The sequence below is a fragment of the Drosophila serrata genome, unplaced genomic scaffold (assembly GCF_035046125.1).
Source record: "Drosophila serrata isolate PLE 108 unplaced genomic scaffold, ASM3504612v1 contig_240, whole genome shotgun sequence".
Classification (NCBI taxonomy): Eukaryota; Metazoa; Arthropoda; class Insecta; order Diptera; family Drosophilidae; genus Drosophila; species Drosophila serrata.
In genome coordinates this window covers 4,406,173-4,418,460 of record NW_028257138.1, presented here as the reverse complement: position 1 = coordinate 4,418,460, position 12,288 = coordinate 4,406,173, and the positions used below count along the sequence as shown (strand labels likewise).

Genomic DNA, 12,288 nt, shown 5'->3' with positions numbered 1-12,288 from the left:
AATTTATTAAAAATAAATTTAATATTGAAAAGTATCAAATTAATTAGCAAAAACTTTGTTCCTTATGTTACTTTTTTCAGTGTAAATTGATGGGGTCGAATCGGTTTCCTTCTGCCCTTGGGTATTGGGCTTAAGAAATATCTAAAAACCAGCCGAGGTACCTCTCACATTGATAAGGTTTACCCCCAAACATAGTGCCCTGGGGTCTTACATTTTTACAAATCCCCCCAGAATCCCAGTAAGCAATGTGAAATCGCTCTCAACGGGCGTCAGGCTAGAGAACATTTCAGCTCCTCGGCTTCATTCAGTTTCATTTTATTCGTAACAAAGATCTACTTATTTTCGGAACTTTTTTTTTTATCAGAATAGAAGCAAAAATAAATTTAAAAAAAAAATACAAAATCGTTAGTCAAAATAAAAGAAAATTGTTTCTTCAAAAAGTAAGATATAGAGAATAACTTCTATTCGCGTTTTGGTAACTGAAACAAATCGAATAAATCGCGATGGCGGATACGGAATACACGGATGAGGGCGAGTATGAGGATGAGGAACGGAACTTCATGGGTGAGCACGAGATGATAGAGGAGGCACAGGAGAAGGACTTGTTCTCCATGCTGGGCGAATCCTCCGATGATCCCGAGCAAAAGCGCATGTACATGGAGTACCTGGCGCTGATCAAAGAGATCGACTGCCAGAATAAGATAATCCAGGACATAAAGAGCAACATTATGGACATGTGCGCCAAGCCCTGCAAGACGCGGAACGAGCTGCGCGAGATCAAGCGCCTGAGGATATGCATGGAGCAGGAGAACATCAAGCTTCACGTCATGATGAACCGAGCCATCGAGCTGCAGAACTTTGGCTCACATCGTCACTACAGGGAGCTGCCCATGACTACCACCGTGGACGAGGACAAGCTCTCGCCGTACATGTGCGGCATTGGGGTCGGTGCCCCGGATGCCAGTGGCAGTGGTGACCCATGCAACGAGGAGAACAGCTCCAGCTCTGGAGGCGGAGGTCAGCGGGACAATGCTGGACAGGATGACAAACTGGTGTGTTGCCTGCAGAAGGCCATGCAGAAGATGAAGGGCGCCTGTCCGGAGGACAAGAAGATGATCGAGGAGATTGCGGCCGCCATCATGAGCTGCAAAAAGCCGCAGCCTGTCTGCAGTCCTCGGTCTTCTCCACCCAAGCCCTGCCCGGAGAGCAGTAGCAGCAGCAGCGGTGGTTTTCCTCCCTGTCCGCCGTGTCCTCAAGCGCGTCGCAAGTCCCGGCCCACTCAGTCTCCTCCTTGCCCGCCTTCTGGCAAAAGCGACTCCATGGAGAAGCTAAAACGTCGTATCCAGAGCATGCAGAACTCGGTGAAGAAGCTGCTTCAGGAGGTGGGCAATCGCGAAGGACAGGCGGAATCCTGCATGGACCCTGACGACGACGAAGATGAGCAGGAGGATAACTGCGCGAAGGCTGCCCCGCGAACACCGTGTCCCGAGGATCCCGATCCTTTAGTCATATGCGGGGGCAAGCGTAACACCAAGGCTGACAAGTACGAGAAGATGAAGGAAAACTACACCAGGCTGCTGACCGAGTTCCAGCGCAAGGACTGCCAGATGAAGGAGCTCCAAAAGAGGTAGGTATCGTTGGCTTATTGGTGAAAGATAAGAGTTAAGAGTTATTTCCTTCAGGATGAAGGGCATCTGTGGTCCCAGCCCCGCCAAAGGTGCCGATGCCGATGCTGACGCCGCGGAACTTAATCTGCTCCGAGCTCGTGTCAACGAACTGAAGGAGGAGCAGCTGGAATTTAAGTGCATCATGAAGGAGCAATCGCAGCAGTTGGAGGATTACCGGAACAAGTACCTACTGGCCCAGCAAAAGGTCGAGGAGCAGTGCGTCTCTCTGGAGAAACTGAATATGAACAACAAGCGCATCGAACAGCAGATCAACACTGAGGTCAAGGAGATTCGTGCCAAGTTCCAAGAGAAGCTCAATGAGCTCCTCCACTTCCCCAAACTTCTCGAAAACGAACAGCTGAAGCTCGCACAGGTCTGCAAGGAAAAGGATGAAATGCAGGGCAAGCTGGTAGTGGTCTGCAAGGAACTGAAGTCCTGCAAGACCCAGCTGGAGCAGCCCACTAGCGTCGATGTGAGGCCCCAGTTGGCCCAGTGTCAAATGGAGCTCAGTCAGGCCCGCAACGAACTAGAGGAGCTCCTTCGACAGCGCGATCTCTTCTGCGAGCAACTGAAGTCCACCCAGGATGACTTGGACACAATGCGTACAGAGTCTGCAAAGATTATTGCTGGCACCAAGGAACGAGCCGAGCTGATCAAGTCCCAGCAGCAGCAGCAGATCAATCGCTTGGAAAAGGAGTTGGCCCAATGCCGAGCCACAGCATCCCTCTCTGTGAACGATCGAGAGTCTGTGATCCGGGAAATGCAGGGACAATTGAACACCTTGTCCTACAGCTTCGATGCGGCCCAGAAGCAGATTAAGACCTTGCGCAATCACATCGCATATGTGTCGAACGAGAACTGTTTCCCCGTCAAGTGCTAGGTGGGGACGCCTGTGTGAGATGATGTTAGATTCTTGTGTTTTAAGCCTTATTCTAACAATGCCCCACCAACTAAAGTTATTATTATACAAAATTTGTTTGTCCACCCAAATCTCAGTTACGAGCTAATAAAAATATATACATAAATGGGAATCGCGAGTGATCTACCATTAGCTTTGTTCAATTTATATTGTTACTCTGATTGTGCGAGAGCTACCATTCCAAATTGAGCCAGAAATACTTTCGAACAAAGGCAACCACTTATCGAACTTATTTCCTTATCACATTAATACAATACTTACAATCAAATTCTTTGTTTTTGGCGCTCCATAGGAAACAATATAGATATTGCTTTATTTTTCTGGCAAATTTGAGAGGAACAAACTACAAATGGTCGTTTTGTTAAGGAGGAGCGCATATTGGCGGCGCATGGCACACTATAAATAGATATCTACAGCGATTTGACAGCCAGTCTCTTCATTTTGGGCGCATTCTTTTTGGCCTGACGCTTCTGCTCTTTGAGCTCCCAGCGACGCTGCTTTTCCGGATCCTCATCGGCTAGGATACGCTCCTTCTCCTGCTTGCGCTTATCCTCGCGACGCTGGGCAGCAGCCTCCGCACGGGCGGCATGGGTGCTCTTCAAGAACTCCTCCTCGACGCGAGCACGGTTTTTATCGGATTTGGCTTTGCCCTGAAATGTATTTTTGATTAGTAAGATTTTTAAGTTTAATAAAGAAAATAATTATGAAATTACCTCCTTGGACATGCGATAAGTCTTCAGACGTTCCATCAAATAAAAGATCAACAATAACAACGGTTTAATGGTCTCCATTTCGGCATGTTTGGGCAGATTGAAGCCGGCCAGGAGCACCGCCTTGGTCTCCGGCTGTTTGAGCGTGCTCGAGCTCTCCTCCTGCTGGATGGGTCCACTGAATTGGTCCGAGATGTGCAGGTAATCGATATAGCTTTGGTACTTGTTAAGTGCAGTGATAACACGTGATTCTAAAATGGCCGAGGTGGCCTCGGGGACCTCGGAAAGGACGCCAAAGCCACTGGGGACATTGTAACGATCCTCGGGCTTTCCGACTAGACTACAGAATTTGCTCTAAAGGGGAAAGTTATTATGTATTTGATAGAAATAAGTAAATAAGAACATATTTACCAAGTCTGTATACTCCTTAAACACCTTGGTAATGGTCTTCTTGCTTCCCACAGCAAATACGAATGCATCCATTACGCCACGCGTTAGTTCAATTTTGATATGAGCCTGATCCAATTGCGGTCGCATCAGTCCCGCCACCAAGGACACCAGATCCTGTCGCTTGATCATCTTCAATTCGACCAGCATGCCCTCGCAGCAGGTCCTGCCGGAGCACCACAGCGTATAGAGACTCTCACTCTCCTTGATCAAACCAGGATTCTCATTCTCGGGCTTGCCATCATCGCCGACCAATGCAAAGTTCTCGTCAAGGAGAGCTCTATGGGTACTGAACCAAAGCTGAGCCAAGCGAGCGTTCTTGGTTTTTCCCGCAAAGAAGTTGGCAAAGTAGGCCAAGAGCCCAGCCACCATTAGCATTTCCATCCAATAGGAGTCCCAGTGGGTGCGGAAATGCAGGGGGATGTTGGGGATGTTGAGTTTCGGTTCAGCTTTCTGATCTATGGGGGGATCCTTGGCGTCGCCGCCATCATAGCCCTCAAACTCTTCCTCGTCCTGAAAGCAGTATATTATTAAAAATAAGTACTTTTCAACTCTATTTTTCCTCTTAAATTTATTGTAATTAAGCTTTGATCTATAGTTGTTTAACAAAAAACCTTGGACCTTAGAAAAATACTTTTTGTTCAAAGAACTATTACAAAATAGATTCCTTTTAATATATTTAAAAATTAAAAAAAAAAAAAAAAGTTGTTGAGTCTTGGGGACAAATGTCTACGCACTTTTTTTTAACTCCAATCCTTATCTTAGTTACATAATAATGATAATCTTTCTTACAGACCTACAAAAACCCTGAAGTTCTAAAAAAAAATCTAGTTTATAAAGAATATCTAAAACATTAGCTCTTAGCTGGTTTTTCCCTCGAACGGTGAAAGTATTGCAACCTTCTCTTCACATTCTCATGCATAATTAATGAAGATTAATCAATTTTAATTAACTAATAATATAATCCTATAAGACCAGTAACCAATAAGGCGCTTTTTCTCTAAATGTACAATTCTCATTGTAAATAACTATCACCTGCTTAGCTTTCCACCCCATAACCCCTCCTCAGGTAACCCATGTAACCCTGCTCACCTGGAAGTGCTCAAACTCATCGTCATCCTCCACTAGTCCATCCTCCTCTTCGTCGCTTTCCGCCGTTGTCTTTTGTGCTGGCTTACGTGGCTCCTGTGGACCCCTTTCCCGGGCCTCTTCGTGGCTGGCGCCAGCTCCTACTCCGCCGCCCGCAGAAGCTTCAGCACTCTTGGACACCGGCTGCTCCGTGTAAAAGCTGCCATCGAATTCATCATCGAACTCGGCAAAATCATCGTTGGAATCTTCCTCGAAATCGTTCTCGGATCTGGTGCTGGCGAAGCACAGAAGCGCCAGCAGCAGAAATGCGTATACTGGTCGCATCTTGGTCGGTGCTCGGGGCGCTTAACTTAAGTTACAATTTAACTAAATTTTGTCCTAAAGGTTTGTCACTCTAATTAATGAAAAAAATCTAGGTTAAAGTAGAGAAAGTGTGGCCGAGTTCTATTACTCCCGAATACCATACGGCCAGCAAAAGAAATCAAAGTGAAAATGAGGTACTACTCCTTTTGATTAAGCGAAAAGTATACAATCAACTTAAATAAACATCCAATTTTATCAATACATCAAATAATTAATTTATTAATATTTAAAATAATAACCATTCACACAAAAAGTTTAACTAACAAACTATCGAATAAACTTGGGTCATATTATCTTTTTAGTTACGGCCACACTGGCAGAGGTAAACACGTTGCACTGCAAATTTATTTTTTGTTAAGTGCTGCGAACTGAATAAAACAATTGTTTTAAACAATTGCACGGTCCCTCAACGCTATAACAATGGTGAGTACTTGTCGGCGGGACAATTCCCGGCGAGATTGATGGCTCATCAAAAGTGCCACGAACACATACCGGCAGCTGATGCAACTTCCCTCTGCATTTCCAGTACGCTCTAAAAATTCCAATGCACAAAATATGCTAATTTGTTTACTTTATGAACACAAAACAGGCCACAACCGAGCGAAAGGGCACCTTTAAGGTGGAGTACCTCCAGAAGATCGAGCGTGAGGTGCAGGAGCGATGGGAGAAGGAGCGTGTTCACGAGTCGGATGCCCCAACGGCTCCAAAGAAGCGCCAATCTGAGAAGTTCTTCGTCACTTTTCCATTTCCCTATATGAATGGCAGGCTCCATTTGGGCCACACTTTCTCGCTGTCAAAGGCGGAGTACTCGGTGCGATATCATCGCTTGAAAGGACGCCGGGTCCTGTGGCCCTTTGGCTTCCATTGCACCGGAATGCCCATAAAAGCCTGCGCTGACAAGCTAACCCGCGAACTGGAACAGTTCGGGTATCCGCCAAAGTTCCCAGAGATTGCAGATGAGGCTCCGGCTCCCGTGGAAACGAAGTCAGAGGTGCCAAAGGACAAGTCCAAGGGTAAGAAGAGCAAAGCGGTTGCCAAAACAGGCACAGCCAAATACCAATGGCAGATCATGCAGAGTTTGGGGCTCAAGGATGAGGAGATCAAGGATTTTGCCAATGCCGAGCATTGGTTGAACTACTTCCCACCGCTGGCGGTGCAGGATCTTAAGCGGATTGGCGTGCACATCGATTGGCGGCGTACTTTCATCACCACGGATGCCAATCCCTACTTTGATTCGTTTGTCCGCTGGCAGTTCAATCACCTAAAGGAGCGCGGCAAGATCATGTACGGCAAGAGGTATACCATTTATTCGCCAAAGGATGGACAGCCCTGCATGGACCATGATCGCAGCACGGGCGAGGGTGTGGGTCCTCAGGAGTACACGCTTATTAAGATGAAGGTTCTAGAGAAGCCCAAGGCTTTGAGCTCCATTAAACAGCCTATTTACTTGGTGGCCGCCACCCTGCGTCCGGAGACAATGTACGGTCAGACCAACTGCTGGCTCCACCCAGACATCAAGTACATTGCCTGGCAAACTACCAAAAACAAAGAAGTTTGGATCAGCACACGTCGCGCAGCTCGAAACATGTCTTACCAGGGATTCACCCCGGAAGAAGGAAACATTCAAGTGGTGGCTGAAGTTACGGGTCAGGATCTGTTGGGTACTTCCCTATCTGCCCCTTTGACGCCCCACAAAACCATTTACACGCTGCCAATGCTGAGCATCAAGGAAGATAAGGGCACAGGTGTGGTTACTTCAGTGCCCTCCGATTCGCCCGATGATTATGCTGCTCTGGTGGATCTGCAGAAGAAGGAGGCCTTCCGCCAGAAGTATGGACTGAAGGATGAGATGGTACTGCCATTTGAGCCCATACCCATTATCGATGTGCCTACGCTAGGCAAGCTGAGTGCGGTTCATGCCTATGAGACACTGAAAATACAATCGCAGAACGATAAGGAGAAGCTTGCGGAGGCTAAGGAGTTGTGCTACTTAAAGAGTAAGTCGACGGTTCAGAACAGGTTTTTTGATAATTTCTAAATGATTTTTCCTTTTAAAGGTTTCTATGACGGCATCATGCTGGTGGGTGATTTCGCCGGTCGCAAGATTCAAGATGTGAAGAAGGATCTTCAAAAGAAACTAGTCGATGCCAACGAGGCCGCCATCTACTATGAACCCGAGAAGACCATCATGTCGCGTTCTGCTGATGAGTGCGTCGTTGCCTTGTGCAACCAATGGTACCTTAACTACGGCGAGCCAGTGTGGCAAGCCCAGGCTACCAAGATCCTCAAGGATATGGAAACCTTCCACGAGGAGGCGCGCAATAACTTTGAGGCCATCCTGAACTGGCTCCACGAGTATGCCTGCTCTCGAACCTACGGTCTGGGCACAAAACTCCCCTGGGATGAGCAATGGTTGATTGAATCTTTGTCGGATTCCACTATTTATATGGCCTTTTATACGGTGGTGCATCTCCTGCAAGGCGGCACCTTCCGCGGCGAGAAGCCAGGACCATTTGGCATCAAACCCTCGGACATGACGTCAGAAATCTGGGATTATATCTTCTTTAAGGAAACTCCCCTGCCCAAAAAGACGGCCATCAAGGCGGAATATTTGGCAGTGTTGCGCCGCGAGTTTGAGTACTGGTATCCCATGGATCTCCGTGTTTCGGGCAAGGATCTCATACAGAATCACTTGACCTTCTGCCTGTACAATCACGCAGCCATTTGGCCAAACGATGAGACCAAGTGGCCCAAGGGCATGCGAGTGAATGGCCATTTGTTGCTTAATTCCGCCAAGATGTCCAAGTCGGATGGTAATTTCCTCACGCTGACCGAAGCTGTGGACAAGTTCTCCGCGGATGGTATGAGGCTCTGCCTAGCGGATGCCGGCGACAGTGTGGAGGATGCTAACTTCGTGGAGAGCACCGCGGATGCTGGTATCCTGCGGTTGTACACCTTCATTGAGTGGGTCAAGGAGATGCTCGAGACAAGGAGTAGCCTGAGAAAGGGCGCGGAGAAGACCTTCAACGATAAAGTCTTTCTCAGTGAAATCAATTTGAAAACCCAACAAACTGATGATAATTACCGCAAGATGCTGTTCAAGGAGGCCTTGAGAAGCGGATTTTACGAGCTGCAATTGGCCAGGGATAAGTACCGGGAGCTGTGCGGCTCTCAGGGTATGCACGAGGATCTGGTGCTGGAATTCATCCGTCGTCAGGCATTGCTGGTCTCACCCATTTGTCCGCATATGGCGGATCATGTCTGGGGTTTGTTGGGCAACAAAGAGTCCATCGTTCACGCCCGTTGGCCCGAGGTGGGTGACATCAATGAGGTGGACATCATGTGCTCTGAATACCTTATGGAAGCCGCTCACTCCTTCCGCTTGAACTTGAAGAACTTGCAACAACTGAAGGGCAAGACCAAGGCTGTGGATCAGGCGGCGGGAAAACCAAATCGTGGCCTCATTTGGGTGGCCAAGACCTATCCTCCGTGGCAGTGCTGTGTCTTGGACACCATGAGAGAGTTGTTTAACAAAACCCAAGCCCTGCCGGATAACAAAGTCATTGCTGCCACGCTGCAACAAAAAGCGGAGCTAAAGAAGTTCATGAAGCGGGTTATGCCCTTCGCCCAGATGATACGTGAAAAGGTGGAGTCCGGCAAGGGTGTGACTGCAATGGCTGTCAATTTGGAGTTCGATGAGCGTCAGGTGCTCATTAGTAATGTGGATTACCTCAAGAACACACTTGATGTAAGTCTTATTTAATTTAATATCACAATATATTCAAAATAACCTTTGTTTTTAGCTCGATGTCCTCGAAATCAAGTACACGGATGATCCGTCGGCCCCAGAGAAAACTCGTGAGGAAGTACGCCCCGGCTCGCCTTTTATTAACTTCACCGTGGCTCCCAATGTCAGTGTAGAGCTCACGAATCCTATCGAGCGTTCCGCTCTTTTCCAAGTCAACACTGTCATCTCCGAGGGCGATACGGTCAAGTCGCTGCGCGAAAAGCTGTCCAAGATCATTGGTCTAAAATCGGATGCGGCGGCTAACCTGAAGATTTGGCGTTATGATGACCCTCTCTTGGGTCCCCGGAAGATACCCAACTTCGAGGATTACAAAACGGGCAAGAGTGTACTGGGCGAGGGTAACTTTATCCTGGACGTAGACAGCAAGAAAGTGAGCCTGGAGCAGGGCGGTAAGCTAACCGATGTGGGCAGAAATCTTATCTATGTTGTGGACTAATCAGAAAGAGCATCACCGGGTTCGTACGTAAACTTGAAACCTAATAAACACACAAAATCGTTGGCTATTAAAATAAAGAAGATCAAATTTTTTAACAACGAAAACAACAAAACATATCTTTTCTCCTTATAATTTGAAGGTTCTATTCCAGCATAAACAAATGAATACTGTTTATTTTAGCCTTCTGATTAACCCCAATTGACAAGGCTAAAACGGAATGAACTCTTTTAAAGACTACTGTGTCAAGTACCAGATAAGCTTCACAGTGTTGCTTCTCAGCGGGTAGCCACTTAAAACCCACTGAGAGACTATCACTAATCCAAGAAAGAAAACCTATAAAAGTGTCTTTCTTGGTTTTAAGCAGCATAGTATACACCATGTTGGGCTTTCGACTCTTTCTATTGCTGCAGTGCAGCCTTTTCGTTTTTGGCGGTGTTTGTTTGATTCCTCAGCCAATAATGAGACAGCGCTCCCTAAAGGATCTAAAGGATAAAGTAGAGAAAAAGTGGATATATTCACCCCGCCTGGATGGTCGCATTGTTGGAGGACATCGCATTAATATCACCGATGCACCACATCAGGTCTCTCTGCAGACGTCAAGTCACATTTGTGGCGGTTCCATAATTTCCGAGGAGTGGATATTGACAGCGGCTCATTGTACTTAGTAAGTTGAAGGAAACACTTAGTACTAATTATTATACACTTGCAGGGAACCACAATTTTAGTCAAAGGCTTGTTACTAAGTGAAGGAGTCATTTCCGACCCCATAAATCATATATATTCTTGATCAGCATCAACAGCTGAATCTATTTAACTATGTTCGGTTGAAAATTTTTTATTTTATTTTTTTCCCATTTTTGCATGAGATAAATTTAAAAAAAATCGACAAAAATCTTGATTTTTTAACATTTTAAATTCAGTACGCAGTTTTATTGCCCTAATAAAAACTAGGATAGGAGAGGTTTCCGAATTGAAATTAATGCATTTTTGGTTTAGTTATGAGTTTTTTAAGATTTGATTTTTTGACAAAATTGGTCCGTAAATATATCGATGAATGCGAATATTTTAGGCTTTCAAGCTTTATGATCGATTTCCAATTAATTAATTAATTTTAATTTAATGTCTTTCCTTTTAGTGGCAAAACCGCAGACCGATTGAAGATCCGCTTGGGTACCTCGGAGTTTGCTCGCAGCGGCCAATTGCTGCGTGTCCAGAAGATCGTCCAGCATGCTCAGTTCAACTTCACCAATGTGGATTACGATTTCTCTCTGCTTCAGCTGGCTCATCCTATCAAGTTCGATGAGACCAAGAAGGCCATAAAGCTCCCGGAAGCCCAAATGAAGTTCATGGATGGAGAGACTTGCTTTGTAAGTGGTTGGGGCAACACGCAGAATCTTCTGGAGTCCCGGGAATGGCTGCGACAGGTGGAAGTGCCTTTGGTTAATCAGGAATTGTGCAGTGAAAAGTACAAGCAGTATGGAGGTGTTACTGAGCGTATGATTTGTGCTGGCTTTCTGGAGGGTGGCAAGGATGCCTGTCAAGGTGATTCGGGCGGACCCATGGTCAGTGAATCCGGTGAGCTTGTGGGCGTGGTCAGTTGGGGTTACGGCTGTGCCAAGCCGGAATATCCGGGTGTATACTCGCGGGTGAGTTTCGCCCGGGATTGGATCAAGGAGCACAGTGGTGTGTGAGAAATTCTTTGAATGAATTTTTTGTGCTTAAAGAAATGCATGAATTTGAACCTTTACTTGAAATTGTTTAATAATTATTATAAGATTTAAATAAATTTGATATTTAAATAGAAATTACATTTTCCTGTAGCTTTTGCTTAGAACCCATTATAAATCGATGACTTAGGCCTTAGGTTCCCTGTGAAATTCCGCTCTAAACAATTTCATAATGCTATTTTCCCAGAAAGATTCACACACGTTGCCAGCACGCAGCCAACTTGGCAGACACGCGACTTCCTGCCTCTCGCACACTCGGCCGGCGCATGTCGCGTTGTTCGTACTGAGCTCCTAGTTGGCCACGTTAAAAGGATGGCGACACGGTCGCACGGGTTCTAGGACTTGCTTGACTGGGCATTGCCTCCAGAGATTGCATCTCAATAGTTTTCCGTTTTAGTTGGGCCCATTGTGAGTAGTGGGCTTATCGGACTGAGAGAGTTCATGTGTTACATGCGGCGTATACGCAATTATTTGCATTACGTATACGTCGGGGCCAGGGTTATTTTGTATCCACGCCAGCATGAACAATTTAAAATGCAATCAGCTTACTTTCCTGCTGGCCAGATTCCCCCCTCTTTATTGTTTGTGTTTACTTAGTGATAAATTAGCTGTGAAAAAATTAACATTAGATGTTGCACAATCTGGATGATTTTGTACTTGCACAGCCTTGATCGCACAACTAACGTTTGCTAATCATGGAAACCTTTTGTTGATCAGTTCAAGTGGGTTAAATAATAGCAGTAGTAGAATTCTGTTACTATCACTTTTCTTTTTTTTGATTATAATTCTTTCAAATGTTGAACAAATAAGTGAAATATAAGATATGAACTAACATATTCTTCAAATAACTAAGTGTTTGCAAAAAGCAAGAGAAAGTTACTTATAAGTACAATTATATACTTGTAATATCTCAGTTATTATATTTTTTGAAATGTTTTTCCAACCTTTTCGTATCCCATCATTAAGATTTCACCTGCTTATGAAACCCCTTACTTCCTGCCAATGAACTTACATTTTACTTACACCTTGTTACCTATATTAATTATATATTTTATATATAGCTTTTTTCGTTGTCGCAACCTGATAGCCTGACTCTTTGGGGAAATAAACATCACAAGTCAT

General features: G+C 45.6%; 4 protein-coding genes across 4 annotated transcripts; 3 read left to right on the top strand and 1 right to left on the bottom strand.

The window, feature by feature from the left end:
- The first annotated feature begins 237 nt into the window (after positions 1-237).
- Positions 238-2,698, top strand: LOC110177050 (uncharacterized). Its single transcript, XM_020943566.2, has 2 exons — positions 238-1,627; positions 1,683-2,698. Exons 1-2 carry the CDS (start codon positions 504-506, stop codon positions 2,545-2,547), a joined length of 1,989 nt encoding a protein of 662 aa, XP_020799225.1. The 5' UTR covers positions 238-503; the 3' UTR covers positions 2,548-2,698.
- A 159-nt stretch (positions 2,699-2,857) lies between these two features.
- Positions 2,858-5,451, bottom strand: LOC110176862 (PAT complex subunit CCDC47). The gene is made up of 4 exons (XM_020943336.2): positions 4,836-5,451; positions 3,708-4,256; positions 3,300-3,650; positions 2,858-3,236 (listed from the first exon to the last, which is right to left on the bottom strand). The coding sequence occupies exons 1-4, from the start codon at positions 5,154-5,156 to the stop codon at positions 2,997-2,999; spliced, it is 1,461 nt and encodes a 486-aa protein (XP_020798995.2). The 5' UTR covers positions 5,157-5,451; the 3' UTR covers positions 2,858-2,996.
- A 31-nt stretch (positions 5,452-5,482) lies between these two features.
- Positions 5,483-9,551, top strand: LeuRS (Leucyl-tRNA synthetase). Its single transcript, XM_020943473.2, has 4 exons — positions 5,483-5,618; positions 5,785-7,192; positions 7,253-8,943; positions 8,999-9,551. The coding sequence occupies exons 1-4, from the start codon at positions 5,616-5,618 to the stop codon at positions 9,437-9,439; spliced, it is 3,543 nt and encodes a 1,180-aa protein (XP_020799132.2). The 5' UTR covers positions 5,483-5,615; the 3' UTR covers positions 9,440-9,551.
- A 202-nt stretch (positions 9,552-9,753) lies between these two features.
- On the top strand, positions 9,754-11,247 carry LOC110176893 (trypsin-1). Its single transcript, XM_020943378.2, has 2 exons — positions 9,754-10,103; positions 10,575-11,247. Exons 1-2 carry the CDS (start codon positions 9,817-9,819, stop codon positions 11,128-11,130), a joined length of 843 nt encoding a protein of 280 aa, XP_020799037.2. The 5' UTR covers positions 9,754-9,816; the 3' UTR covers positions 11,131-11,247.
- The last annotated feature ends 1,041 nt before the right edge of the window (positions 11,248-12,288 follow it).

Coding starts and splice junctions, on each gene's coding strand:
- LeuRS (XM_020943473.2), top strand. Junction 7,193..7,252: donor GGAGTTGTGCTACTTAAAGA/GTAAGTCGACGG, acceptor TTCCTTTTAAAG/GTTTCTATGACGGCATCATG. Junction 8,944..8,998: donor ACCTCAAGAACACACTTGAT/GTAAGTCTTATT, acceptor CTTTGTTTTTAG/CTCGATGTCCTCGAAATCAA.
- LOC110176862 (XM_020943336.2), bottom strand. CDS start 5,156: ATGCGACCAGTATACGCATTTCTGCTGCTGGCGCTTCTGTGCTTCGCC. Junction 3,651..3,707: donor TTAAGGAGTATACAGACTTG/GTAAATATGTTC, acceptor TTTCCCCTTTAG/AGCAAATTCTGTAGTCTAGT. Junction 3,237..3,299: donor CTTATCGCATGTCCAAGGAG/GTAATTTCATAA, acceptor AATACATTTCAG/GGCAAAGCCAAATCCGATAA.
- LOC110177050 (XM_020943566.2), top strand. CDS start 504: ATGGCGGATACGGAATACACGGATGAGGGCGAGTATGAGGATGAGGAA. Junction 1,628..1,682: donor ATGAAGGAGCTCCAAAAGAG/GTAGGTATCGTT, acceptor TATTTCCTTCAG/GATGAAGGGCATCTGTGGTC.
- LOC110176893 (XM_020943378.2), top strand. CDS start 9,817: ATGTTGGGCTTTCGACTCTTTCTATTGCTGCAGTGCAGCCTTTTCGTT. Junction 10,104..10,574: donor ACAGCGGCTCATTGTACTTA/GTAAGTTGAAGG, acceptor CTTTCCTTTTAG/TGGCAAAACCGCAGACCGAT.